The 26,206-nt window shown below is 31.2% G+C and overlaps 5 protein-coding genes across 13 annotated transcripts; 3 read left to right on the forward strand and 2 right to left on the reverse strand.

Moving 5' to 3' along the window:
* Nucleotides 1–2,669: 2,669 nt before the first annotated feature.
* Nucleotides 2,670–6,840, forward strand: Naa40 (N-alpha-acetyltransferase 40). 2 transcript variants are annotated; one of them, XM_083034961.1, is made up of 7 exons: nucleotides 2,670–2,684; nucleotides 2,845–2,980; nucleotides 3,126–3,858; nucleotides 3,919–4,001; nucleotides 4,075–4,460; nucleotides 4,578–4,736; nucleotides 6,057–6,840. In XM_083034961.1, exons 4-7 carry the CDS (start codon nucleotides 3,996–3,998, stop codon nucleotides 6,133–6,135), a joined length of 630 nt encoding a protein of 209 aa, XP_082891087.1. In that variant the 5' UTR covers nucleotides 2,670–2,684; nucleotides 2,845–2,980; nucleotides 3,126–3,858; nucleotides 3,919–3,995; the 3' UTR covers nucleotides 6,136–6,840. The 2 variants fall into 2 exon arrangements, with proteins under 2 accessions (XP_082891087.1, XP_082891088.1); XM_083034962.1 differs by having other exon boundaries at nucleotides 3,947–4,001.
* On the reverse strand, nucleotides 6,182–12,258 carry Alpha-man-iia (alpha-mannosidase 2). Its single transcript, XM_083034950.1, has 7 exons — nucleotides 11,600–12,258; nucleotides 10,053–11,410; nucleotides 9,621–9,959; nucleotides 9,228–9,536; nucleotides 8,259–8,790; nucleotides 7,204–7,356; nucleotides 6,182–6,766 (listed from the first exon to the last, which is right to left on the reverse strand). The coding sequence occupies exons 1-7, from the start codon at nucleotides 11,726–11,728 to the stop codon at nucleotides 6,182–6,184; spliced, it is 3,405 nt and encodes a 1,134-aa protein (XP_082891076.1). The 5' UTR covers nucleotides 11,729–12,258.
* Nucleotides 12,259–13,385: 1,127 nt separating this feature from the next.
* LOC145933750 (uncharacterized) lies at nucleotides 13,386–15,356 on the reverse strand. 2 transcript variants are annotated; one of them, XM_083033736.1, is made up of 5 exons: nucleotides 15,216–15,356; nucleotides 14,384–14,652; nucleotides 14,231–14,290; nucleotides 13,922–14,011; nucleotides 13,386–13,817 (listed from the first exon to the last, which is right to left on the reverse strand). In XM_083033736.1, the coding sequence occupies exons 1-5, from the start codon at nucleotides 15,287–15,289 to the stop codon at nucleotides 13,534–13,536; spliced, it is 777 nt and encodes a 258-aa protein (XP_082889862.1). In that variant the 5' UTR covers nucleotides 15,290–15,356; the 3' UTR covers nucleotides 13,386–13,533. The 2 variants fall into 2 exon arrangements, with proteins under 2 accessions (XP_082889862.1, XP_082889863.1); XM_083033737.1 differs by lacking the exon at nucleotides 13,922–14,011.
* LOC145933751 (uncharacterized) lies at nucleotides 15,334–18,218 on the forward strand. 7 transcript variants are annotated; one of them, XM_083033738.1, is made up of 5 exons: nucleotides 15,334–15,443; nucleotides 15,756–15,875; nucleotides 17,249–17,613; nucleotides 17,702–17,990; nucleotides 18,105–18,218. In XM_083033738.1, exons 2-4 carry the CDS (start codon nucleotides 15,817–15,819, stop codon nucleotides 17,977–17,979), a joined length of 702 nt encoding a protein of 233 aa, XP_082889864.1. In that variant the 5' UTR covers nucleotides 15,334–15,443; nucleotides 15,756–15,816; the 3' UTR covers nucleotides 17,980–17,990; nucleotides 18,105–18,218. The 7 variants fall into 7 exon arrangements, with proteins under 7 accessions (XP_082889864.1, XP_082889868.1, XP_082889869.1 ...); XM_083033742.1 differs by having other exon boundaries at nucleotides 15,378–15,438; XM_083033743.1 differs by having other exon boundaries at nucleotides 15,385–15,443; nucleotides 15,805–15,875.
* A 629-nt stretch (nucleotides 18,219–18,847) lies between these two features.
* LOC145933511 (uncharacterized) lies at nucleotides 18,848–26,204 on the forward strand. The gene is made up of 9 exons (XM_083033264.1): nucleotides 18,848–19,059; nucleotides 19,151–19,778; nucleotides 19,914–20,051; nucleotides 20,206–20,414; nucleotides 21,199–24,209; nucleotides 24,961–25,097; nucleotides 25,260–25,484; nucleotides 25,631–25,825; nucleotides 25,961–26,204. Exons 2-9 carry the CDS (start codon nucleotides 19,203–19,205, stop codon nucleotides 26,018–26,020), a joined length of 4,551 nt encoding a protein of 1,516 aa, XP_082889390.1. The 5' UTR covers nucleotides 18,848–19,059; nucleotides 19,151–19,202; the 3' UTR covers nucleotides 26,021–26,204.
* Nucleotides 26,205–26,206: the final 2 nt, after the last annotated feature.

Below are 26,206 nucleotides of genomic sequence, written 5' to 3' on the forward strand. Positions count from 1 at the left end.
GAAATTAAATACCAGTTTAATTTCAAGGGAGTACAATACTATCAAAGGTTCTATAATGAAGAATCCAAGTCTCCGTGATTTAGCAATATCAACCAATCTCGAGGATTTATAGTCACTGTCAATAGACTTAGAGCGAACCATTTTAATCTTAACGAGTCGCTAGCTAGAGTAGAATATATTGTCTCCGAGGTGTAAATGCGGTCATGACAGTGAGGATATTAATCATTTTATATTTTATTGTAATCTGTATGAGGATTTTAGAAATGATCTTATAACGAATCTGAACAAGGTAGGAGCGAGTAGTCCGGGTTGCGTTTGGAATTGGCTACAAAAAGCAGAGTTGAGCACGCTCAGAGTTATTATGAACTTTATCTCGAAAACAGGTAAAATAATTTGATAATAATCTACTGTATATTTGCTTTATTTAAAGCAATGAAAACTATATAGACAAATACAGAACAACAATATTTTAAATGTGCGAGATAGCCTATTGACTGGAAGCACTCACTTTCTCAACCAAAAGTTCAAAAAAAAAAAAAAAAAAAAAGTTCTATGCCCTTGATCCACAATAGATAATTTAGCCCTAAGGCCCTGCGCACATAGAAAAAATATTAGGAATAGGAATAAAGCCCCTTGCACAATGCTAAGCGATAGCGATAGGAATAGCGATAGCGATAGAATAATATCTAATCTCTGTTCCTATTGGTAAATATTTTTTATTCCACCAATAAGAACAGAGAATAGATATTTTTTTATCGTTATCGCTATTCCTATCGCTATCGCTTAGCATTGTGCAAGGGGCTTAAATATTAAGCATTAGGCCTACTGCACAACACAAAAGAATAGACAATAAGAACAAAGAATAAAACACTTCCTGCACAATACAAAAGTACAAGCAATAGGAACAGAAAATAGAAAATATTCATCAATAGAAGCAAAGAATATCCATTGTTATTCCCTAATATTTATCTGCTTTTGTTGATGCACGGATATTTTTATTCTCTGTTCTTATTGTCTGTACTTTTATATTGTGCAGTAGGCCTAATGCTTAATATTTATTCCTATTCCTAATATTTTTTCTATTGTGCGCAGGGCCTTAGGCCCTTAGGCCCTGCGCACAATAGAGGAATAAATATTAAATATTAGGAATAGGAATTATTTTAAAATAATAAAATGGAAAAAATTCTGATATAAAAATACAAATTCGGATATAAAGGACTAGTAAGGGCTAATAAACTAGTAAGTGCCCTTTAGGCCCTGCGCACAATAAAGAAAATATTAGGAATAAATATTAAATATTAGGAATATTAAGAATTATTTTAAAATAATAAAATCGAAAAAACTCTGATATACAAATTCAAGTATAAAAGGCTCTTATTAGCTTATTAGCCCTTATTAGTCCTTTATAACCGAATTTGTATTTTTATATTAGAGTCTTTTCAATTTTATTATTTTAAAATAATTCCTATATTTAATATTTATTCCTAATATTTAATATTTATTCCTAATATTTTCTCTATTGTGCGCAGGGCCTAATCCTTAAGAAATTGACCAATCACAGTCGAGTATTCTTCTTATACTTGACTGTGATTGGTCAATTTCTTAGGGTGCTGTCCCATGGCAGTCAGAATTTCGAAAAACGGAATCTCGGAAAAGTACTAGAGTGGAGATCAATCCGATTTTTCGATAGCCTCGCTCCCCATGGAGTGATTTTTATGGAAAACGGAATGCTATTCTAACCTCAAATCGTCTTTCAATTTAGAAAATTTCTTTATTATCTTTTGTTATAATAAACAATACATCCAAATTTCACTATTTTATATATTCTTCTATTGCACTAATTATTTTTTTTGTCGGAAAATTATCAAAATAAATTTTCCAATTTTTACTAATTGTGGAAATATTAGTCCATGGGGAACCCAACCACAAAAAATCCGGATCGACAAGCACGCAACTTTTAATCTTGACAATACAGTAACTATTTATGCGATAAAATATTTTGATTGAATATTTCATTGAATATTCATATATTAATAAATACTTACCGAACAATTATTTATTAACAATAAAATTCTTCTTATATGTATAGAGATAAAAATTCAATCCCGACCAAATAATTCTGATTGGATGATCCTTATTCTAGTACTTTTCCGAGATTCCGTTTTCCGAAATTCCGATTGCCATGGGACAGCACCCTTAAGGTGAAAACCCATGGACTGATATTTTCCGCATAACGCGTACCGCGTAACCAATCAGAGCCGTTTCACGTTTCCTTTACGCGGAATTGAATGTTCTGATTGGTTACGCGATACGCGTTACGCGGAAAATATCAGGGTGAAAACCCATGCAGCGGAATAGCAGAACGCGGAATCAGCGGATCGCCAATCACCGAGTTATTCCGATAGAGCCCTTCGTCGAGCTCTATGGGAATAATTCCGTGATTGGCGATCCGCTGGTTCCGCGTTCTGCTATTCCGCTGCATGGGTTCGCATCCTCAGTTATGGTGCGGTCCCATGATACGGAACGTATGCGCAATGCGGAATTGGCGGAACGCTCGTGATTGGTTTAATCTGTTTTACGTCCGTTCCGCCGATTTCTATCCGCAAGTTTCTATTTTATGCGCATTTTGTGCGGAACTTCGAAATTGTGTATATGCGTGAAAAATGTCGAAACAGCAGATATCCGTAAGAATATTATTAAAAATTATTTTAAATAACAAATTAAATCTTAAATTAATAACTTCATATATTATTGCAATATTATATTAAATAATTTCTTTACAAAATATAAGTTTATTACTTATACGGGAGTTGGAGGTTATGATTGTTTATTATTTTTTTATAGAATAAAAAATGTGGGTATTGTGGATACATTCTTCCACAATATTTTAATTTTAATTTATTAAACCACTCTTGTTTTCAACCATTTGACAAGGAAAATGATTGTATAAATGTGGATGAAAATTTAGTAGTCACTGTCAGTAAGTATTATTTTAGTAATTGAAGCATATTTTTTGACAAAGCATGCTATTATCTATTGAATTATTTATTGAAAAATTATATTGTCTGGCAATGATACTGACAAATTTCCGTTTGCCACTGTTATAATTGTTCCTCTTATTTTAGTATCTCGCATAGAAGAGTTCAATGAATCTAATTTACCAAATAAAGAATTAAATAATCCACAAGAAGAATTAAATAATCCACAAGAAATTGACAAAGATGAATTATTAATATATCATGTATCGCAGAAGCGAGCATTATTCGATCATCGGATACCAGCAAGCGAAAGAAGTAGTTTTAATTTATTTAACAACCCGCAAATAATAATAAACAATTTTTCAGAATCCATATTCAATATTAAGTTGTTGTCAGTTTCGAAGGTTATATATGAAATTCATGAATTTTTTGACCGGTACATATATGTGTGAATCCGATCCGCATAAATTTGTATTTCCTATGTCCCATGCAGCGGAAAATACGGAAGCGTAATTTGCGCGAGCCAATAATGTACGCTGTTCCGATAGAGACAACAAAAAAATCTATGGGAAAGAATCTTGTGATTGGCCAACACCAATTGCGCTTCCGCGTTTTCCGCTCCATGGGACATAAGAAAATATATTTCAGCGGAACGCAATTGACGGAATGTCTGTGATTGGACGAACTTCGTTCCGCCAATTCCGCATTGCGCATACGTTCCGTATCATGGGACCGCACCATTAGTCCATGGGTTTTCACCCTTAAGGTTTAGGGCTTAAATTACCTATTGTGGACCTGGCTTAATACCTAGCGTTAACGTCAAACCATCCGGCGTGGGTCTAATTCAAGAAAAGAGGAAAACGAAGAAAGCGAGGAATTCGTAATTATTAATTCCTTCATTGTTGCAGCATATAAAATACTATAGGAAATAATTTTTCAGAATATTATTGTGTATATGTAATCTGCAGTGTTTGAATGTGAAAAAAGCGAAAAATTTAGAATTTTGTATCACCGATTATGAAGGTTGGTCAGCGTCACTTCAAATGCACGCGCATAGAATTATTATCGGGGGATTTAATTCTTTTTTATTTTCTAGAAAAAAGCCAGAAAAACAAGGCGTCAGCTTTTGGCGGACAAGGCTGCGGTGCAACAACAATTAATCAATAAAGCAAATGCCTTGGCAAATCCATTAGAGACTTTAAAAAAATTCCATGAATATGTGACAAAGGATTATGTGATAAAATTATCTTGCATTAGAGCAAAAGATGCACAGCCAGAATGCCTATCTTGGATATTTGATATTATGGAAAGAAACATGAAGGACATGTATAAACAGTCTACTTGGGGCTGGGACGCAGCTGAGAAACAAGCGGAACTAACAGAAGAAACTGCTTGGTACTTGGTAGCATCGTGTAATGACAGATTCTTAGGCTTCTCACATTTTCGGTTCGATATTGACAATGGCGATGTAGTATTATATTGGTATGTATATTATATATATATGCAGAATACACACATACAGACTCTCATACACACATATACACATATTTAAAATAAAACTGTATGATATAAATTAAATATTTATATGTATATTTATAGCTATGAATTACAATTGGAAACTGTGATTAGACGTAAGGGACTTGGCCGTTTCATGATGTCAGCTCTGGAAACTATGGCAAATCAGAATCAGATGTTTAAAATTGTTCTAACAGTTTTCAAACGCAATCTATCGGCGATACAATTCTTCTATACACTTGGGTAATGAATATTTATATTACTTATTACAAATAGATCAGCACTGTGAGTGCTAATATTTTTAATAACATTCTCTCATTGATGTTATATAATGGTTAAAATTTTTTTTTACTACATTATACATAAAATTTTTATCCTTTTTTTTATTATCCTAGAATTGTTTGCAATATTTTTCATACTAATGTGTGTACAAGTATAAAATTTTCATGCAATCCAAGTCAATCTTATAGAATCTATAATTGACTAGTATCAAAGTACTTCCTTTGATAAAGAAATAGTTCCCCATTATACTAATTTTTTTTTTTTCATATTCTCACTCAACTAATATTAAATGTAACTATTTGAATCTATATTTCGTATTTAATGTAGCCTTTTTTTATATCAGAGATCAAGCCGAGAACTCAAAGAATCACATTTAACATCCTAAATGTGCAGTGAGAATATGTTGCATACATTCATTCATTCATAAATAAATATTCAGTCATAAATCTTATAACAATATCTCTTTTAGCGTAACATTTTTTAAAAACTAAATGCATATGCATAAAATATAGAAATTATATTCCTTATTATTATACAAAATGTAAAATGTTAATATATTAAAACACTTTGAGATTTAAATAATAACAAATTGAGCAGCTAATTTTATAGTAGTAAAACGCGATGTTCCCGGATATTTATAGATTGTCTCTTCAAAAATACTTGATTTGACATTCTATCAATTCTCAAATGCTCTCATTATCAGTATTGTTGTGAATTTCTTCTTTTTCTCTCTCTATGTTTTATCTTTACTTAGAAATGCTACTAAATCATAGGATTATTATCCAGAATAATTTTTATAATATAGTTTATAAGTCTATAAATTAAAAAAAAATTCCTAAAATATAAGTGATAATAAACATTAAATCTCCAATAATCATTATCCATAATTCAGGAAACTTTGTGAAAATAATATAATATTTGCTGCAAAATAAGGTTTTCCTGTAGAAAACTGTATTTTCACAAAATTTCCTGAATTTTGAAAAATCTTGAGCTTTAAATTCGAGTTTAGCAGGCTCAAAAATATAAAAATCGATTTCATACATTTCCCTTACAGGCAAATTTTGTGTTATTAAAAACGAGTTTTAATTGAAATCTTCCCATCTGAGAAATACGCATTATATGTGTAATTTCAAAGAGGATTGATTTCTCCTATCGCTACAGTTTGACTAGCTGTAAATAATGTATATATTTAAACAATATACTTGTTATATGTATATACACTATGTTAAGATCTTAAATCAAAACGATAACAATTCTGTGAATCTTAATACTGTGTTTCAGATTTAAATTAGACAACTCAAGTCCAACCTCAGCGTACTTGGATTATATAATTTTGAGCAAACAATGTTTTCGTGGATAAAAAGAAGACAAGACTGGTTTTTTTTATATTTTCTTTTTTATCCTGATTAGGACTGCGTCTTGTGAAACAAAATCGGTAATATTTGATGTGGGCACAAATTTACAATAGGCGATTTCAGAGACGGTCCCACATTGTGGAACGTAAGGGGCGCTTTACTTATAGTCCAGTCTTCCATGTCATTAAGGAACTTGGTCAAATCGATCTCTCCCGATTCCGAGACATTGAAGTGTCGCAGATGAGAATTATTGAAGCAAAAATCTAAGGCCGATTGATGCAACACCATACCGATACCTTTGCCGGCACCTTCGGGGATGGGAAACACTCGAAGACTAACGATGTTTAGATCTACTGGAAGATCGTATCGAAGTGGCGAAAAATGCGCGTGCAGATCGAATGGCAGGGAATTGCGAGGATGCAGCGCTACAACTGGATGCAGTAATTCTTCCGAAGCTAAGTGGCCACTTAAAGACAACAGTCCTGCGGGATGATTTGCCGATGGTGCAGCGGAGGGACAATTCGTTTCCTTCTTTTCTAAGGTCAATGTGAACATGTGATTTGTCAATAGATTGTCCATTATGCCTTGCCCTAATCCTCGATTGTCGTCCTGAAGTAATCTTCTGTCTTGCATAATCTATTCATAAAAAACACAAATATGGTATATTATATATATACATATATAATATTAATAAATTTTCTAAGTGAACACATCAAGTAAAACCCATTTTTTAAAATTTATAATTATATCTATATATATTGCTATTTTATATACCTTTATTTTTTAAATTTACTAGATAACACAAGCGCGCGCCATTATATGATTTAATGTAATAATTAAAATTTTTAGTAATTGTAATTTTGTTTTGAATATAATTTCATTTTTGAACAACCGTCAAACTGTTATTCTCGTAATGACAGCTGCTCGATGCTATGCATAACGTACAACGCGAATTGAGACAGCCAATCAGCGGAAAAGCGACACCAATGTCAATAACATGCCTTTTCTTAGAAAGGGATATATTGTTGTAAGTATATGCGTCAAATTGACGAGATCAAGTTTATATGATTTACCTCAAGTTGACCAGGTGCCATAGAAGCTACACCTAATGGCTGCGCTGTGGCGATTGTTAATCTAACTCTTTTATCTTCTATATATGCACTTGCTGCCATTGGATAGTAATTGCCTTGTGTGGGAAGCTTAGGGAATCTTTGTCGTCGGATCATCTAAAAATTTAAAAAATATATATATAAATAGTATATCTCTTAACACACACATATATATAATAAATATACAGTGTCCCATTTTATTTTTGACAGTCAAATATTTCGATATCGAAATATTTGACTGTCAGATTCGATAAATATTTCGATATGTAATTTTAGAAAAAAATGTGTTAAACAAAAGTTGTATGGCTTCAAGGGGAACAGAAGATAGTGGCAAAGATTTAATAAAGTATTTTTTGAGTTATAAGTCTTGAAGTTAACAATTTTTTGACAAAATGTAAAATATTTTGTAAAATATTCAGTTTTCGGTAATCTTACCTTAATACTTTTATGCACGGAATAATGAAACCAATCAATTGGTGAAAACACATAGTTGTTTTTAAGAAAAAGTACGCAGCTCCATGTTGCAAATTACATACTTTTTTTTAAAAACATTTATATTTTTTACACCAATTGATTGGTCTCATTATTCCATGCATAAAAGTATCAAGGTAAGATTATCGAAAACTGAATATTTTACAAGATATTTTACATTTTATGTAAAAAAATTGTTAACTTCAAACCTTATAACTCAAAAAGTACTTAAGAGAAAAATACTTTATTATAGTGTTTTGGAAAGCTCTCAAGATAAAAATATGCAATGAAAAATAGTAGGTTCCATTTAAGAAATTTTGAAGATGACCTTTATGTGACCATCAAACGACTATCCAAGGTCAAATCTTTGCCACTATCTTATGTCACCCTTGAAGCCATACAACTTTTGTTTGAAACATTTTTTTCTAAAATTACATGATATCAAAATATTTGACGGTCAAAAATAAAATGGGACATCCTGTATATAAAAAATAGAAAATTAATCTAAAATCTAATTTTTAAATTATTATAACGATATAGTTCCTTACATTGAGCCCATTTAAATCCGTGAAGAATTGATCGCCGGATGCGATATCCGTATTGAAACGCATTGCAAGCTCGTAATTTTGCATTTCCGTTATGTCAACCTCATTTAGTATGTGCAATCCGAGTCCATCGCTGCCAGGAGAATTAAATAACGTACAGGTATGTCGCACGTGGGCCAATTCTATGAACACCCTCGACAAAATTGGTCCGGTTACCAGGTGAACGGTCGTCCTACTATCCATAAACACTGGATCTGGTTCCGGTTTGTCGGGCAGGAATAAATAGGCGCCGCTTTTGTCCTTGCCGGAGCCTCTGGTACCGTATTTTACAAAATCCAAATGCACAGGAAACATGACGTTGCCGACTCGTAAAGCCTTCAACAGACCAGACTTTCCAAACGAGGCCGACAATTCTGATCGTTGACTGATCGAGAATTCTTGCATGTGCGGTAGAATCGTCAGATGACCAAAACCAGGCACCGACGAAAGAGTGATGTCAGTATTAAAGATAGTGACATTAGCTGGATACACTTCCCTGTTAAAAAAAATAGAAGAATAAATAATTCTCTAACAGAGTGTGCGTTAAATCTCTTATTAATTTATAAGGTGATCCAAAAAAAGGAAAACGCAGAAAGAATAATGATCTGCATTATATAGTATGTCCCATTTTAAATGAGCCAGACAAATATCTCCAAAAATATGAAAGATACAGAAAAACATTTCAGACAAAAATTACAAGAAGCTACAAGAATATGCGTTGAAAGGGTTTTCATTTAAGAACTTGAAAGTGACCTTCAAAATTATTTAAGGTCACATCAATGGCACCATCTTATGTCTCCCTTCGAACCAAACAACTTTTGTTTGAAACGTTTTTCCGTATCTTTCATATTTTTTTGAGATATTTGGCTCATTTAAAATGGGATCCTATTTTTTCCTTTTTTTTTTAATTACATAAACACTTATCGCATTTACTTCGTGTACGATGCCTTGTGTAGCGCGTGAACTATATACGTAGTGATACCAAATCCTGGTACACTGACTAAGAACGACAGCTCGTATCTGGCCGCAGATAATGCGGCCGAGCCGATCCAAACCGGGGATATTTGACACTTGACAGTCTGACCTTTTCGATCTGTAACTCTGACAAACGGTGTTGACACAATCAAAGTTTGCACCCTCGTCCTCTGCCTTGGGAGAGAATTGTACAGGATAATCTTTCTCGAAGGATTATCGTCACCAAGATTAAGAACGTGCTTCTCACCTGCACTTGTGTGATGCGACCTTCGAAAGATAATTTATATTCATTTGTATCTTTCACTTGTACACGTATGAAATATTAATTCACTTGCGAATTATCTCTCGTACCTAGTTTCGTCTAATGAGAAGTACGCAGCTTCCGCATCTATGGGCGATGCTTGCGGAGTTTTCAACAAATGAGCGATAGATTGTTGAAGCACGTGAGCCGAGTTGTTCAACGCCATTATCATCTTTTGGGCATAATCTATTACAACATTGTCTCTGGCAGTTCCAGTCACTCCATCATGATGTTGAAACAGGGAATGCCACATTCTGGCCTTGCTCAAACGAGATGCGAGGTTTCCCTCCACCAGTTGATCGTTACCTTTGGCCCAGGCTATAGCAGCCAAAGCTTCCGATCCTCTCAAGGAACCCAGTAATACACGATCCAATCGTTTGTGGAAAGGCCTACACACATAAAGACAATATATTTAAAGATAATTATAAGTTTAAAGATTGTAATATTGTTCACCATCCCCAAGAGGTTTAAGACTTTTCTACCTAGAGGTATAGTAACCGCTCCAGTAATGATCATCTCTGTCGGAATAGGTAAAGAAATCGCCGGACAGAGTCGGAAACTCATTCAAGTTGCGTTTCTCCTTGACCGCTTCGAAGTAATCGCTCAAAGTTCCAAATTGTATCTGAACGTTCAATTGTTGATTCTCGTTCAGGTAGTTGAAGAGCTTCTGATAATTGTCATACTGAGCCTCCCACTCGGCCAGATGAGTGTACCTGAAATCGTCGCCTAAAGGCGCCAGGACTACCTCGGTCTTGAAGAGCTGCGCCTTCTTGCGATACTGATCCAGCAAGAGCATAGCCCTTTCCGCTACATTCGCGTTGGTGATAGTTTTAGGCGGGATCTTCCACGGACAGCTGAGACCAAAGTTCTGCATCCTGTAGAAATCGAATTGGCAGCATACTTTCGGGTCTGGTCCGCATGTATGAGGAATGTCGTAGCTGTAAAATGGCATAACGTGAGTGAACAATTCTGTGGAGCCATCGTTGTCCCACAATTGTCTCCAGCGAAACTGTAGATTCTTGTCCCTGGCCAGTTTCTTCTTTACCGAGTAATGAACTCTCTGTATCAAGAGATTCTCCAAGCCTGAATTCTTCAAGAGATACGGCATAGTGGGGGATAGACCAAAGGGATCGATGGCCCAGCCAGAGTTTGGGGTATAATCCAAATTATACTTGAGCCACTGATGACCCTCGGTTAATTGAGTCAGCTGGGCGATCCAATGCGATACGGATTCATCGGGCATCACCCATCCGCCGGATACAATTTCCAATTGTCCATCGTGTATCAGACGACGCACCTCATCTCTTATGACTTTGGACTGATCGTCCCACCAGAGTTTGAAAAATGATATCTCCGCCCAAATAAACTTGCGCCTCCTATCCTCGCTCAGTTTGGTCACCATATTATTCAATATGCTTCTCGTTTGGAATATATAATACTTTTCAAAGGTGTTCAGCCATCCAGGATCGTTGTGCGAATGAGGCACGACAAACACCTTCAACTTTCTGTTAGGATGCCACTGCTTTTCATCGTATACAATGTTCCAGCCCTGCTTCCAGACCCCACCGTCCGTATTATCGAACTCTAATTGTTTATACAGCTCCAACATTTGTATATCGACCTCTGGAACCTTTTGAATGTTGAAATTACACATGAGGTTCTTTCCTAAGTGCGGAACCGTGGCATCGGAATAATTCGAGCGGCCGACTGTTTGTACAACTGGTATAAAATTGTGTTTGATTTTTGCCGCCTGTTCCTGCAAAGCGTTCATAACTTTGTGATGCTTATCGAAATCCTTCTCCAATTTTGTGAGTCTGTTTTCGAAGTGGAGCCACTGATTCTGAAAAAGAGTAAATAATTTTTACAATTTGTAACAAATCTTGTATATGCTTTGGCTTAACACTAACATATTTTATTAATAAAATAATACACTTTGTATTAAAAAAACAAGAAAATTGTAAGTAAAATAAAATTTTGTACGATAAAAATAATTTATATTAAAAAGAAGGCAGCGGCTGTTGTAACTTACATCATTTATGGAGAGTTTAGAATCTTGTCCAGGTGGGAAGAGGGTCAGATCCATCATCAGATAGATCATCACGCAACAAGCAAGGATCAGGCCCACTCCAAGAATGGCGATGGTCTTTCTGGTTCTCATTTTGTTTTTTTTCTTTGCATTAAGTCAAACGTTTCAGTTCACTTTTTTTTCTTGTAATCATCAAAAGTACGATAGTTTAAGCTAATTTTGACCTATAGTAATCTAAATGTCGAATGTAAACGTGAACTTATCTCTAATTCCCTAATCTACATCTTCGTCTACAAAGGGCTACATGTTAGAAATTAATTCTAAATAGTCTAAATTTTCAAAGAGCAGTGAAATTCAGCGAATTCTTCTTGAGCTTGAGATAACAGACTCGTAAGTCTCATAAATCAACTTATTGTTTCAAGCCTCCTTCAAACATTTATTCCTTAAATTATGTTGCCGTTTCTGACCATTATTTTGCTGTATTTTAGTTCCGTTGTCGCGGGAAAAAAAATATATATATGCATATAATTGCTTTTACTTTTTTTTAATTATAATCATTTTCGACCGATTAGCAATTAGACAGTGTGATCTTCAGCAACAATTTAAATGTGATACGCAACTGTCAAAAACAGATGCTCACAGAGATGTGACAGGTTGTGACCATGAACACGTACAAAATAGATAAAACAATTTTTCTAAGATAAGAACATACCTATACAGATGGCGTTATTAATGTTTTTCCCACTACTAGGGATTTCTAGGAAATTTCTAAAAACTTCTAAAAACTAGGAACTTTACTTCTAGGGACTCTACTTTCCACTAGGAGTCGAAAATTAGAAAATTTTATTGGTCCAAATCTAGTAAATTTGCTTAGTTTTTAATTTTCACCTAGTTGTGAAAATAACCAAATAAATAATAACCAAAATAAATACTGACATGCGCATGCGCCAATATCATTGTTAAGGTGCCTTTTCATGCTGACGCTCATTTTTAGCGTCAAAAGACGTCACGTGACCAAAAATAAAGATACCAAGGCCGGTATTCATAGTCGGTTCTTATATTTAAGACTGTCTTAAGTACAATCTTAAGATGTGATTAACCAATCACAGAGCCGTATTTGCATCTTAAGACATTAAGAACGGACTATGGCCGGTATTCATAGTCCGTTCTTATATTTAAGATCGTCTTAAGATCTCGTTCAACCAATCAAGAGATGCCATGCGAGCATTTGATTGGTTAAACGAGGTTCTTAAGACGATCTTAAATATAAGAACGGACTATGAATACCGGCCTATGAATACCGGCCCAATTCGTCAATTTTGGTCACGTGACGTCTTTTGCCGCTAAAAATGAGCGTCGAGCGTCAGCATGAAAAGGCACGTTTATGGTTGGGAAAATTAAATTATTGTTTAAAGTTGACACGTCAAAATATAAAATAAATAAAATAAAATATTACCTATAGGGTAATTCTATTATACGTAAGTAAATATATATATAATATTTTGTCTACACAATGAATCATACAAAATAATATTCGACATTAATTTTCTAAGTTAATACGTTTTAAACATTAATAAACTGTATTATTATTATTATTCATTGTGTGTACATTAATTAAGTTTTAATCTTTAAATTATATATAAATGTATTTAATTAATGTCAATTATTAGAGGTTATGTCGACTAAGGATTTTACATCACATTTCTTAATAAAATTCACATATTTCTATAATTAGTTACTATCTATCTTTCATAGACTATATATTAGACTAGATTGAAGCAATATCATGTATACATATATATGCCACAATTTATTGTATACATTTTTTCCAATAAAAAGTATTTATAAATAACGTATACATGTGTCTTATACTTTAATTCTTTCGCACTTAAGAAGTGTATCGTTTAGAGGCCTCGAAAATAGATGATTTTTACGAATTATTTTTTTCTACTAAACTGCTGGCGACGGAGGTGTGTAAGTAATGTTTTTAAATATATATTTTTATTTCTATTTCGCTGAATATTTCTATTTAAGGTTTTATTTTTCTCTCTGATTGTCTTCAATTTCTCTTTTAATATAGCTTCTTTTTTATTCATGAGTTCACGAAACATACTTGCTTGCTGATTTAATCGCTCCTCCTGTGATTTGTTAAAATCATCTATTTTCTTCTTTAATTGTTTATTTTCTTCTAGTAATGCATCATACTTTGTACATTTGGAACCTGTAATATTTTATAGATTATTCATTTATAGATGAGTATACACTTAATTGTATATATTGTAAATAATAATTGCTTTTTTCTTTTTTGAAAACATTTATACATACATTTCACACACACATTCGCTGAAACAGTTTCATTTTTATCTTCCACTTTCAAATTCCCTTGATTTTGAATAATGGTATTATTTTGATAATCTATAAATGCTTTTATTATTTTGTGTAATAATGTATGCATACATATATTATGTATATGTATTAATTTTTTAAGTACACACGATATAAGGTGTAATAATCTAATTCTAATTTCCTATTCACCACAATGCCTTTGTTATCATTTTCACACGTGATGATTATGATTTATTATTTAATATGCAAATTATAATAGATGTATATTATTGTATACATTTTACTTACTTATATTTCCTTTATTTATTAATTTATCTTCTTTAAAAATAATGATATTATTTTGCTCATCTGTAATAAATAACTTTTTTATTTTTTGTGCATGGACATGCTATATATTGAATTAATGATAAGTACATTTATCCAATGAATAATCTTACTCACTACATTTTTTGACTGTATGTATTTTGTTTTGCTGGACTAGCGGAATAAATGTATTTGTATTTTGCTTAAATATTTGCAAAATATTTGCATGTATATGTAGTGTTGGAATAACATCAGGTTTAAGACGTCTTCTGTACTCTGTATTATTAGAATAATCTGTATCTTTAAAATGTAAACTACATATTCGTGCAGCTGAATATGGAAACCAATTATTACGTCCCGTAGCCGCAATCCAATATTTCATTACTGTCCCATTTTGAAGTGGAAATCTAAAGGAAATATTTTAAAGAATATAATATACAGAATGTGTTCCGGAAAAGGGCAATGCATATGTCCATTTATGTTACAATTAATTAATAGCGTTTTTCACTGGGAGAACTAGTGCGCACTGAGTGCACATAAAGGTTATCACACACAATTTCACAATGATATAAGTAATTAAAAAAGTAAAATAATTCATAGTAAGAGCTATTATTATTCTTGTTCAATATGAGTAATAATAATAATAGCTTTTACTATTAATTATTTTACTTTTTTAATTACTTATATCATTGTGAAATTGTATGTGATAACCTTTATGTGCACTCAGTGCGCACTAGTTCTCCCAGTGAAAAACGCTATAAATCATAAACTTTTTTTTAACCTATATTCAGACAAAGATTTAAATTCAAATAAAAATTTATTCGAGATTTATGCAAGATATATATATAATAACTAATAAATACTATATATATTTATAGTTTTAGAAATTAAACTGGATTTTAATTTTTATCGAAAATCATGTTTGCATCAAATTCTAATTCATTCTATAACAAAACGTGATTACACTTACCTAAAAAATTTTATTTTAGAATTCTTCTCCCACGTACTTTTACAATTTTTTATGCAGCAAGTTACCGCCATCATATATCAAAACTTTCTATTATCACATTTACAACACACTTTTTATCCGTGCACATCGGCCATATTTATATTTACATCCAATATCCTATATCTATGATGCTGACGCCGTCCGCCGTCAGCATCATAGATCCGTCTGTCTTACCGATAGAAAAGTGAGGTTAGATTCGACCATAAATCTATTGGCTGTATAGATTTGTCTTTTACTTGAATAATTATAGCGCTTTCCCGTGTGTTAATATTAATATACTTTAATTGTGGAAAAAGATTTATCAATCTGTATAGTCAATCAAAATATAGGTACCCAGGTAGCAAAATTAGTCACTTTGACGTCATTTTGACGTAATTTGATGTTAAAATGACGTCAAAATGACTTATTTTGCTACCTGGGTAGTTAACTTCAAATTTATATACAATCTGTATAGCTAATAAATAGATTTATGATCGAATCTAACCTCACTTTCAACTTCAGGGTTATAAAATGCAAATAAACAAATTTATTTGAAAAAATTTAACTATAGCATAATTAAAAAATGCCAAATCCGTATTGCCTGTTGTGCGGTAACCGAGATAAATCGGTTTCCTATTATACGTAAGTAAATATATATATATTTTGTATACACAATCGTGTGAAAAAATTTAGGTTGATTTTTTCACATAATTGTATAATATTTCTTCATATTGCACACAAATTTATTAATTTGTATATATTAATATTTATTTATTATTATTTATCAATATTTATTAACAAGATAAAAGATTCGATTGCCAGTAGTTAAACAATCAAGGTTAAAGAATTTTTAAACGACCAACTGGCTAGTGATAATGCGTTTATTTAAATATCGTTACGTTTCGACCCTATATCTCTCTGATAAACGTTTTCATGTTAAGAATATTTCGACTATTAAACAAATTTTATTTAATAATAGTTACCCTATACAATTATATAATACGATTATCAATAAAAGATTAAAATATCTATACTCAATGAATGAGGAACGTACAAATATTAAAAAAAGTTTTGATCCCTCAAAGTGTGTGGTTTTTCCATATATTAAGGGCTTAAGTGAGGAGATTTGTCGAACGTTAAATAATTACGGCTTAGAGGTCTTACACACAGTACCAAATAAACTCGATACTTTGATTAAAAAAGGTAAGGATCAACTTGAACCTAACAAAAGAACGAATGTTGTCTATAAGATTTCTTGTAATGACTGTGAGTCTTGTTACATCGGGCAAACAAAACGACATCTGGAAACGCGCATAAAAGAACATAGAAGTGATATCAAGAAACACCAGAGTAATCATTCCGTAGTTAGTAAGCATAGAGTTTCACAAAATCATGAGTTTGATTGGACGTCTGTATCAATCTTACACAACGAATGTAATTTGAAAAAGAGAGAAATTAGCGAAATGATCTGTATAAGAAAACATAGAGACGCTATTAACTTGCAGAAAGATACGGATAATTTGAACGCTATTTATGACACTATTCTTAACGTACTTTAATATCCTTGACTAATGAATATCGTTATCGTCATGTTTGTATGTATTATGTTAGTGTTTATAACACTTTCACATATCTCAACATTCTAACTCATACCAGCATAGGTTAAACTTATCTAGTCACAGTGTAAAATGATGACGGAATTTCCACTCACGTACGGTCATTTCACATACTGACACATAAGAGTTATAGAATTTGCGGATTGTAAGGTATTATTTGTTATATATATTATATGTTTTATTGTCTCATATCATTATGTAATTCACGTCGTAGACAGATACAACGACTATAAGTCATAATTTTTCTCTATTATTCAGTCTGAAGAGGACCCGATATAGGGTCGAAACGTAACGATATTTAAATAAACGCATTATCACTAGCCAGTTGGTCGTTTAAAAATTCTTTAATCAATATTTATTAATTTGTACAAATATATTAATTTTATTTATTCTCGATAGATTTCCGAAAGACGAGGAATCTTGTAAGAAGTGGCTAGCTTTTTGTGGCATTGATAAACAAGTTTTAAACACTGCTACTAAATTGTGTTCAAATCATTTCCAAGAAGAAGATATAATTTACAAAGCTAGGGGTACGATTGCTAAGCCCAATGTTGTGCCATCTATTATCAACAAGAAAAAGAAATTGCATCAAAGTTCGAATTTAAACTTAAACATATGCAAGGATAGTAGTTTGAAAGAATTGGAAGACACAGGCTGGCACGATGAAGTTGTTGATGAGAAAAGTTTCAACATTGTAGACGTCAAAACTGTGGAAAACTTTGAATTTGTATCCATCGATGAAGATTCCACTGAATTATTGAAAGGTAAAAAATTACTGTATTTGTATGTCTTTAATCGAAACTGATAAATTAATCAATTATTGATGACCTCTTATAAAAACTTGTGCAACAGTAGATAGTCCATCTACACCACCGAGTATTGAAGATATTCAATGCTTGCAATCTCCTGTTAAGGCTATACATCATCCTCGATATGTTGGTGACATTACAATGTCGCATCTTGATACACCTGTAAAAGCTGAAATAGCTTTACAAGTGGCAAAACGGACCATCGCAAAGCAACGAAGGAAAATTAAAACTTTACAGCAAGCTCGAAACAGATTAGTTGCTCGCGTAACGACGCTGAAAGAACTTATAAAACATTTGAAACAGCAGAAAGAAGTTTTGTAAAATAAAATAGTGTAATATTCCTTTTACAAATATAAATATTGACGAATTAAAAAAATAGATAGAAAATATAGTTGAATGCGTATATTAAAGATTTGCAAGATTTCTAAAATATGTTAATTTTGCAGGAAAAGAGAGGGATTTATTTTCACACGGTGGCCGACACAATCATTTATATCAACTGGTGCTTAGGACTGGGGCTCGATCCTGTAATTAAAATGTAATAAAAATGCTAAAAGTGAGCAGTTGGCGCTATTCTATAATTTTTATCGTGGGGAAAATATAAGCCGTTTTACAGGAGTTCGTTCGACAAGAAATTTCTTGTCGAATGGTAAGATTTGAAAGAAAAGACTGAGAAATAGGACGAAAGCTAAGGGAAATTACAACGTCATGACACGTTTTTTATTGATTTAATGGAGTAATTTTAAGATGTTTTTAAACATTTTTTTAAATAATGCCAATTTCTTATACTTGATCTAATTATAAAATCGACAAAATAACAATTGTTTTTTCTCAAAAACGTTAATTTATTGAATTGTACATTTGAATGGTAAAAGAAATGATATTTAACAATGCTTGTAAACAATATTTTATTGCGAGAAAAAATTTAGGAAAATACAGAAAGAGAAAAATAAAAATACATGTGTACTTTATTTTATTATGGAGCGATATAGACTGAATAATATTCATTAATCCTTAAAAATAAATTAATAATTTTACTTTGAATCATCTAGTTACTAGATGTAGTTTGCTGCTATTGGTTGAAGATTTGTTACTAGATTCTAGTAACTAATCTTCAACCAATAGCAGCAAACTGCTGCGACAGCACGTTGCACATGAAAAGGCACCTTAAACATGTCATGGCGGCAAAATTGGCGGCAATTGCTGATAAGAGGAACAAGAAGTTATGGAAACAATTAAAAGTGCCGACAAAAAATTGTGCTACTATATGTCGTTCAACGTTCAACTGAAGAAGAAGAAGACAATAAATCACATGTGATATTAGCTATAATATATGTATATAACAAACAAAAGTGGAGAAAAGCACTTTCTTTTATAAATTCTACACATCTGCAAGAGAATGTAAATACAGATACCATTTTTTTACACTTGTAATCTTCTTTAACTTAATATTTTTTAATTAATTTTTTAATTCAATTTTTGTATTACATAGAAATGCCAGATTTTTTATAACGGCAAAGATTACTTAACTCGTGTTAGTTGCTATGATGGAAGTTTCATCAAGTAACAAAGAGTTCAACAAAGAGGAAGACTTTGTCATTAATGAATCAAACATCCTTAAAGATATTCCAAAATATAATGAAAATGAAACGCATAATAGGAAGGATGAGGAAAATATTGAGGAAAACTTACAAGATTGTGATGCTATGTCACCAAAAAACAATTGTTATAAAGAATTAGAAAATAACGAAACTTCCACAACAAGATTAGCAATATCGGTTAACAATAGTTATCCAGATAATGGAATCGACCTCGATAAATCAGAGAATAGTAATGAATTAAAAGATAGCGAGAAATCCTACAATGAAGACAATAATACTGAACAATTATTGTCAAAGAGATTTTTAGACCTCGTGGATAGCGATTCTGAAGACGAAACTACTTCATATAAAACATTGAAAAAATCTACCAACGATAAATGTGATTTTGAATCGTCAGAACGTTTAGAAACTGCAAATTATAAGAAAAATCTTGAAAATAAAAGAAGAATAATAGACAGTGAATCTGAAGATGATACACAGATAAGCAAAATTAATAATTCTCAAACTGTTCATAAAACTGTAAGTATTATTGCAAGCACAAGTATATGTAAATCTTTTATTACTATATTTTTATATAATTTCATTGCATAATGAAATTATAATTTATTATTTTATTATACAAAAATAATTTTGAATTATATTTTTGTTTTATAGATTAATAGCTTCCAATCTTCAAATTCTGAATCTGAGGAAGAGAAAGAGAAAACACAGGATTCTGTTATTGCATTTGAAAAAGTTCAAGACATATCTGAGAACAAAAATAGTAAAAAAGAATCTGTTAAAAAGAGAAAGGTTTGGTTCTTGAGTCTAATTTATATAGTAAATCCTAATAAGTTAAAAAGAAGTTATAATATTTAATATGATACAAAATCTTTTTAATTAATTTTAATAATTTTATTAATTTTATTAATTTTTACTTAATAAAATTTTTGATTCTATAAAATAGGGTTCTATCAGAGCTTCGAAAAATGAAGCAATGCGTCAGATATATAGTGAGACCCAACGTTTATTAAGAGAAACAGAAGTTTCTTTGCCATATCACAGACCAAAACAGCGTACTTTACAGGAATTCTTGAATAGAAAAAAAATATTGACATCTCTTCCAAAGGCATCTTCAACAGCCACAAAACTGAAAATGTCATCTACAATAGTAAAGTAAGTTTTATATATATATTTATTATATATATGTATATATTTTATTTATATATTTATATAATTATGTATATTTTATATATATGTATTTATGTATATTTTATATATATATATATATATGTTTTATATTATATATATATATATATATATATAATATAAAACATAAGATATTTCAAGACATGATTTTAATAGCAAATTCTCATCAATTTGGATAATTTTTTTTGTAATAAAGATGTTGAGGCATTAATAATTATCAAGTTATAAGCTATTGAAAAAGAAAGATTTTATATACTAAATTTTGTGGCATTAAAAGAACAAAACTGTATGTTTCGCTTAAATATAATTTAATAACTTTAATTTGAGGCTCAATTAAATAGATATATTAGGGTTGTTCAGAAAATAATACCTCTCATATTTGTTTTTCTCAGAAACTTTATTCAACAGATTTGAAATTTACACACAATATACTCTTGGATGTTTCCTCTTTACATATATTATTATTTTTTAATCATACTCTCTGTCAACTTGTATAAATAAATAGCTTCTGAGTAAAAAATAGGGCATTATTTTCTGACCAACTCTATTATGATGGAAAAAATTGGAAACTGGCAAAAAATGATTTCTGATATATTTACTTAAGAAAAAAATTGGATTCAAAAATTGACTTGACCATAGAATCTGCTATTAAAGATACAGAAAGTGGAGTGGTTTTTATATATATCCATAAATTTTACAAAATAGAACTTTAAATACAAAATAAATAATCTTTACATATAATTTTAAACAGCCAAGTCCTTGCAGAAAAAGAAAGAGAAGCGGAACTCTTTTACAAATCTTCAGATTCAGAAGATGATATGCAACCTACATCTTTTGCTGCTAGAAATATAAAAAAGTCTTCTACTATGCAAAAGAAGATGCCATTGATAGGTGACAACAATACATGTATACAAGATTTTCAAAAAATTGATACAAGCAATAAAGCTTTTCATAATGAAACAGAGATTGTACAAGATGACGTATCTCTTGATACATCTATTGTACCTGAAACAGATTTCAGCAAAGTAGATAATCAAAATAAAGAGTCATCTCTCTTACCTGAAAATAGTAGTATTCATGATGATGTATTCAATACATTATCGCAACAAACAGATTATGTATACAAGCAAAACCAAAAGCTTGGAGTGTCAAGAAAATTGTTCGACACATGTTTTGAAAATGAAACAAATAAAGATTCTGATATAAGTCTTGAGAAACAAGAGACAACAGAAGGAACAGTCGAAACTACTATTACTTCTTTGGAAAAGAAAGAAATTATTAATGATAAGAAGAAATCAGAATTTAATATGGCAGAAAATCATATATCAGAAATATTACAATGTGATTCTGAAGCAATTAACATAGATAGGGATAAAAATTTGACTGAACAAACAATAATAAAAGAAATCTCTAATATAAATGATAAGGAAAGGAATGTTACATCTATAAATTCTAATATTATAATAGAAAATGATGAAGATAATGAAAAAAAGGATAAGTGTGATGAAACGGATATTGCATCATCATCTACTATTACTAATTTCATCGATGACGTTCTATCAAAAATTAGAAATAATCCTTCAACAGAAGAATGTAAAGACTCTGATAGTCGTGCACTTGATTTGCCATTTTCGAAGTTTGTAGATGAATCTTTAATTGATAGAAAAAAATTATTACCAAAATTGACATCAAATTTTACAGTTACATTAAAAGGATCACCAGGTATGATTATTGATTTGACGAATAACGAGAAATCATATGGAAAAGATGTAAATACGTTATTAGATAGATTTTTCTGTAAACATGTTGTTAACGCAAAAAGACAGACTAATGATAAAGCTGAAGAAACTGAAGCACATTTGCAAGATACTTTAAACAATTCTTCTCCGATTAAGGAATCACTTCCATATAACTTACCCGCTAATACTGATAATCCTGAATTGAATAAGCCTGGGGCCAAGTTAATGCGTTTAAAGGAAGATTTAAAATTACATATGACTATAAAACGTAATAAAGAATGGAGACACAAAGAAATAGAACTACGAGAAAAAGAGGAAAAAGAAAAGGAAGAATTGGATGAGGAAGAAGAGTGTGATTATGATTCAGATGGACAGGAAAGAGATCTGGATTCTGAATTAAGTGACAGTGGAGAAAGCGAACCCGAAGAGAATGATATTTATATCAAGGACAAGAAAAGGAGTAAGTGTTTGTTTGCAGATGACGAAGCTGAAGTTACGGACAATGAAGATTCAGGCACAGATACAGAGAAGATATGCAGCAAGAATGATATAATCCAAACAAAATGCAACAACAAACAAATCACAAACTTCAAATGTAGGATAGATGATAGTGCAAGCGAGATAGAGACTGACCAGAATGAAGAAGAAGAAGAAGTGATAGATTCAGACAAAGAAGATATAGAAAATGGAAGCGTATCTGATTCTAAAGATGATGATAACATTAATGTTTGTAAAAACTTTGGTAAAAAAGATAAAGAAAAGAAACAATCTTTACAAGAGTCTCAAGACGATTTAAATGTTATAAATCCGAGCTGTTCAGAAACTGACAATAATCAATTAAAAAACATTACGATTTTAGATGTAAATACATCCGAGACATGGTACAAAAATAAAGATGGTTTGACAAATGAGGATAAAAGCGATATTCCTGCTCATCAACAGCATCCAGAAGTTGTCGCCAGAAGCCAGATATATAAGACGCCTTTGACAAAAAAAAGTATGCTCGACTTTGTCTCTCCTATAACACAATTAAGTGTATTAAATACTACTTTGGATTCTAATAACAAGGATATCCTAGAAAAGAAAGGATATCCGATTGACATAGATGAGAAATCCGTCTTTGCGGAAAATACACAAAGCGACGGATCCTCTGAATATGCCTACAACAACAGGAACAAAAATATTTCAAAGAAAAAACTATTTGATGATAATAAAGAAACTGTTGATGACGAATATCTGATGCGACTGTGCTCGGGCAAATTTGAATCGACGCAAAGAACCGATTTGGATTTATTCTCGTCTCAAACTAACAGTGAATTATGTCCAGAAAATACCGTCAACACAAAACTGATCGAACAATTAGAAAATCACGAAGAGGAAAATGAAAACTCTCAAGATGTGAGACTGATATTAGATGAAGATTCCAATTCTGCAAATCACGTGGGAAAGGAGAAACAAGTTGGCGCTTCGAAGTTAAAAATGAAGATTGTTTCTTCAGATGACGATGACGATCAATTGGATGAAACGGATACTGGGTTTTTGAAACCCAGAAAGCGTTCAGGGAAGAGATTGCATTTATCTGATTCAGAGGAGGAAGATGCTCAATCGTCTGATGACGAAGAAAACGAAGATGATGTGGATGATGATGACAAGAAGGCAGAGGAACAATATGTAGATTACGATTCCGAGGAAAACGAAATGATAATTGTACCGGAAAAGGATATCAAGAAAGTTGCGGCTGACTTTTTGGACAAAGAGGCCGAATTGAGCGAAAGTGATTGGGATTCCGCTGACGAGGACGAAAAGGACTTGGATAAATTGGAATACGAAGAAGGCGATGACGAACATATGGACGAGCATGAAATGAAGAACCAATTGGAAAACATTCATAGAAGATACATGAAAGAGATGCTGGATGAGGATAAAAGGGAAGTTAGATTAATTCAGGAACTGTTGTTCGAGGATGGAGATTTGCACGTTGATGGAATGGGTCGCGAGCGCAAGTTCAAGTGGAAAAATATAGGTAATAAGCAGTGTTTGCTGTTATCTAAATAAAATTATATAGATGATCATCTAGATGAAATTTTGACGTTATCTTATCTTTATATAGATAATAAAAATATGTATTATCTATATCTGCATCTTAGATGAAAGAAGTGTTATCTTCACTAAATTATCTAGAATAATGTGTTCAGATAATTCAGTTTAGAGTCACAGCACATAAAAATACTTAAGTAGTAGAACTTGAGCAGTAAGCGATAAAAACTTATAAATAAAAGTATGAATATATTTTTATATCTCTTTTATAATTTACATTTTTTTTGTAACTGTGTTTACATAAGCGGTCTTAAAAATAATATTATCTGGAAGTTATCTAGATGAATCGCTATATAATTTTATCTTTTATCTAGATATATTTATCTAGATACATTTACCTAGATATATTTAAAACAAAATCACCTTTATCTTATCTAAGATAAATTTACATATTTTTATCTCATCTTTATCTAGTTAATTTTGAAATCGTCTAACACTATACATCCTAAAAGTATCTCGGAAAACACTGTATAATACCCTATGTATAGTCGATTTTCCCCTTTATTAGATAATTATTGCAATTTTTTTTTCTATATAACACATGATTGTTGGATGGACTTTGTATTTAAAAATATTTTTTATTATTCTACAAAATTCAAATTTCCAAAATTTTATTAATTAATATGCAATGTGTGCAAACATGTTTATAATAATTTAATATAATATATCATTATCAGATAAATTGGGAGGTAATACTGAAATATCACGAACACCTGAGAACGATGGCTGGCTAGATGTGCAAGAAGACGAGGAAGAGGCAAAGTGGAGTAAACTTAGGCAAGAAAGGGACAAGTTTCTTGAAGAAAGGATGAAGGTACATAAAATTTATACAAACAATATTATATAATGTTATATAATGTTATTATATAATATTATATAAAATTATATAATATTATATGTATAATGTACACACATTGTGTGTATGCATGAATATATAAAGAATATGTTTACATAAATATGTGTTACTTATTTACAGAAATCTTCGAATAATGAAATTGAAGACGAGTTATGCGATAGTCAAATTTTTAAGTTTGGACTGGAAGCACTTAAAAAAATTAAGAATAATAATGAATGTCGAGATCAATCATCCGCTTCTTATGACAAAGTAGATTCATCCGAAAACATGGAACCGATTATGCCGCGAAATATAACGGATCTATTAAATGGGCCAAATACTGAAAAGAAATCTCAGACGATATATGTAAGGTTAATTATAAATTGATATTATAAATTATAAATTAATATAATTAATTAACGTTTATATAATGCTTTGCCACATTTTATTTACGACTCGGTGCAAAACTTTGTACATTTTTTTTTTACATATGGTTATATTTTATTTTACAGAATGTTATAAAAAAACGTTCGCTCTTAACTCGAGGAGAAGAATCGTTAGCGAAGATAGCTTCATTGGCGAAACAAGGTGACTCTGTTTCTCATACAATAAACGCAAGAAATTTTGTCTTCCAGTATATTAATGAAAATAATACATCTATGAAAGACGATAAAACTAAAGAGGAAGATCAGGATTCACAAACTAAGGTAATTATATATTAGATATTTTTAAGACGCTATCATATGTACATATTTTTCTGGATTATTCGATTTATATGTGCTTCCACAGAAAGAAACATATTTTAAAAGAAATATATTTTGATAAATACTTATTTCTTGTAGCCTCGGAAGAGAAAAGTAATGTCAAATTTTTCATCGACAACGAAGAAAAGACGAAAATAACTGTTCTTTAAAAAACATTTTAAAAAATTTTATTTTTATATTAAATAAAGTTTAGTACAATTTTTAAATTATTATAAACATCAATAAACTTGTATCAAAATGTTATAAAAATGTATTATAAACTTATATTTGTTAAGCTATTTCTAAAAATTTATTACATAAGAATATAATGATAAAATAAGAATG

Source organism: Prenolepis imparis, unplaced genomic scaffold (genome assembly GCF_030444845.1).
Source record: "Prenolepis imparis isolate NDT839.2.m4 unplaced genomic scaffold, iyPreImpa1.0 SCAF_3, whole genome shotgun sequence".
In the NCBI taxonomy this organism is placed as follows: Eukaryota; Metazoa; Arthropoda; class Insecta; order Hymenoptera; family Formicidae; genus Prenolepis; species Prenolepis imparis.

Bases quoted from the DNA above. Each gene is read 5' to 3' on its own strand.
- Naa40 (XM_083034961.1), top strand. The intron at 4,461-4,577 runs GTATGTATATTA...GTATATTTATAG, and splicing joins GGCGATGTAGTATTATATTG to CTATGAATTACAATTGGAAA. The intron at 4,737-6,056 runs GTAATGAATATT...ACTGTGTTTCAG, and splicing joins CAATTCTTCTATACACTTGG to ATTTAAATTAGACAACTCAA.
- LOC145933751 (XM_083033738.1), top strand. From the start codon at position 15,817: ATGCCAAATCCGTATTGCCTGTTGTGCGGTAACCGAGATAAATCGGTT. The intron at 15,876-17,248 runs GTAAGTAAATAT...TATTCTCGATAG, and splicing joins AAATCGGTTTCCTATTATAC to ATTTCCGAAAGACGAGGAAT. The intron at 17,614-17,701 runs GTAAAAAATTAC...CTTGTGCAACAG, and splicing joins TTCCACTGAATTATTGAAAG to TAGATAGTCCATCTACACCA.
- LOC145933511 (XM_083033264.1), top strand. From the start codon at position 19,203: ATGATGGAAGTTTCATCAAGTAACAAAGAGTTCAACAAAGAGGAAGAC. The intron at 24,210-24,960 runs GTAATAAGCAGT...TATCATTATCAG, and splicing joins GTTCAAGTGGAAAAATATAG to ATAAATTGGGAGGTAATACT. The intron at 25,826-25,960 runs GTAATTATATAT...TATTTCTTGTAG, and splicing joins ATCAGGATTCACAAACTAAG to CCTCGGAAGAGAAAAGTAAT.
- Alpha-man-iia (XM_083034950.1), bottom strand. From the start codon at position 11,728: ATGAGAACCAGAAAGACCATCGCCATTCTTGGAGTGGGCCTGATCCTT. The intron at 9,960-10,052 runs GTAGAAAAGTCT...TTATGTGTGTAG, and splicing joins AGCGGTTACTATACCTCTAG to GCCTTTCCACAAACGATTGG. The intron at 8,791-9,227 runs GTAAATGCGATA...TTTTTTTAACAG, and splicing joins CACAAGGCATCGTACACGAA to GGAAGTGTATCCAGCTAATG.
- LOC145933750 (XM_083033736.1), bottom strand. From the start codon at position 15,289: ATGATGGCGGTAACTTGCTGCATAAAAAATTGTAAAAGTACGTGGGAG. The intron at 14,291-14,383 runs GTGAGTAAGATT...TATTTATTACAG, and splicing joins ACATACAGTCAAAAAATGTA to ATGAGCAAAATAATATCATT. The intron at 13,818-13,921 runs GTATGTATAAAT...AAAATATTACAG, and splicing joins AGCGAATGTGTGTGTGAAAT to GTTCCAAATGTACAAAGTAT.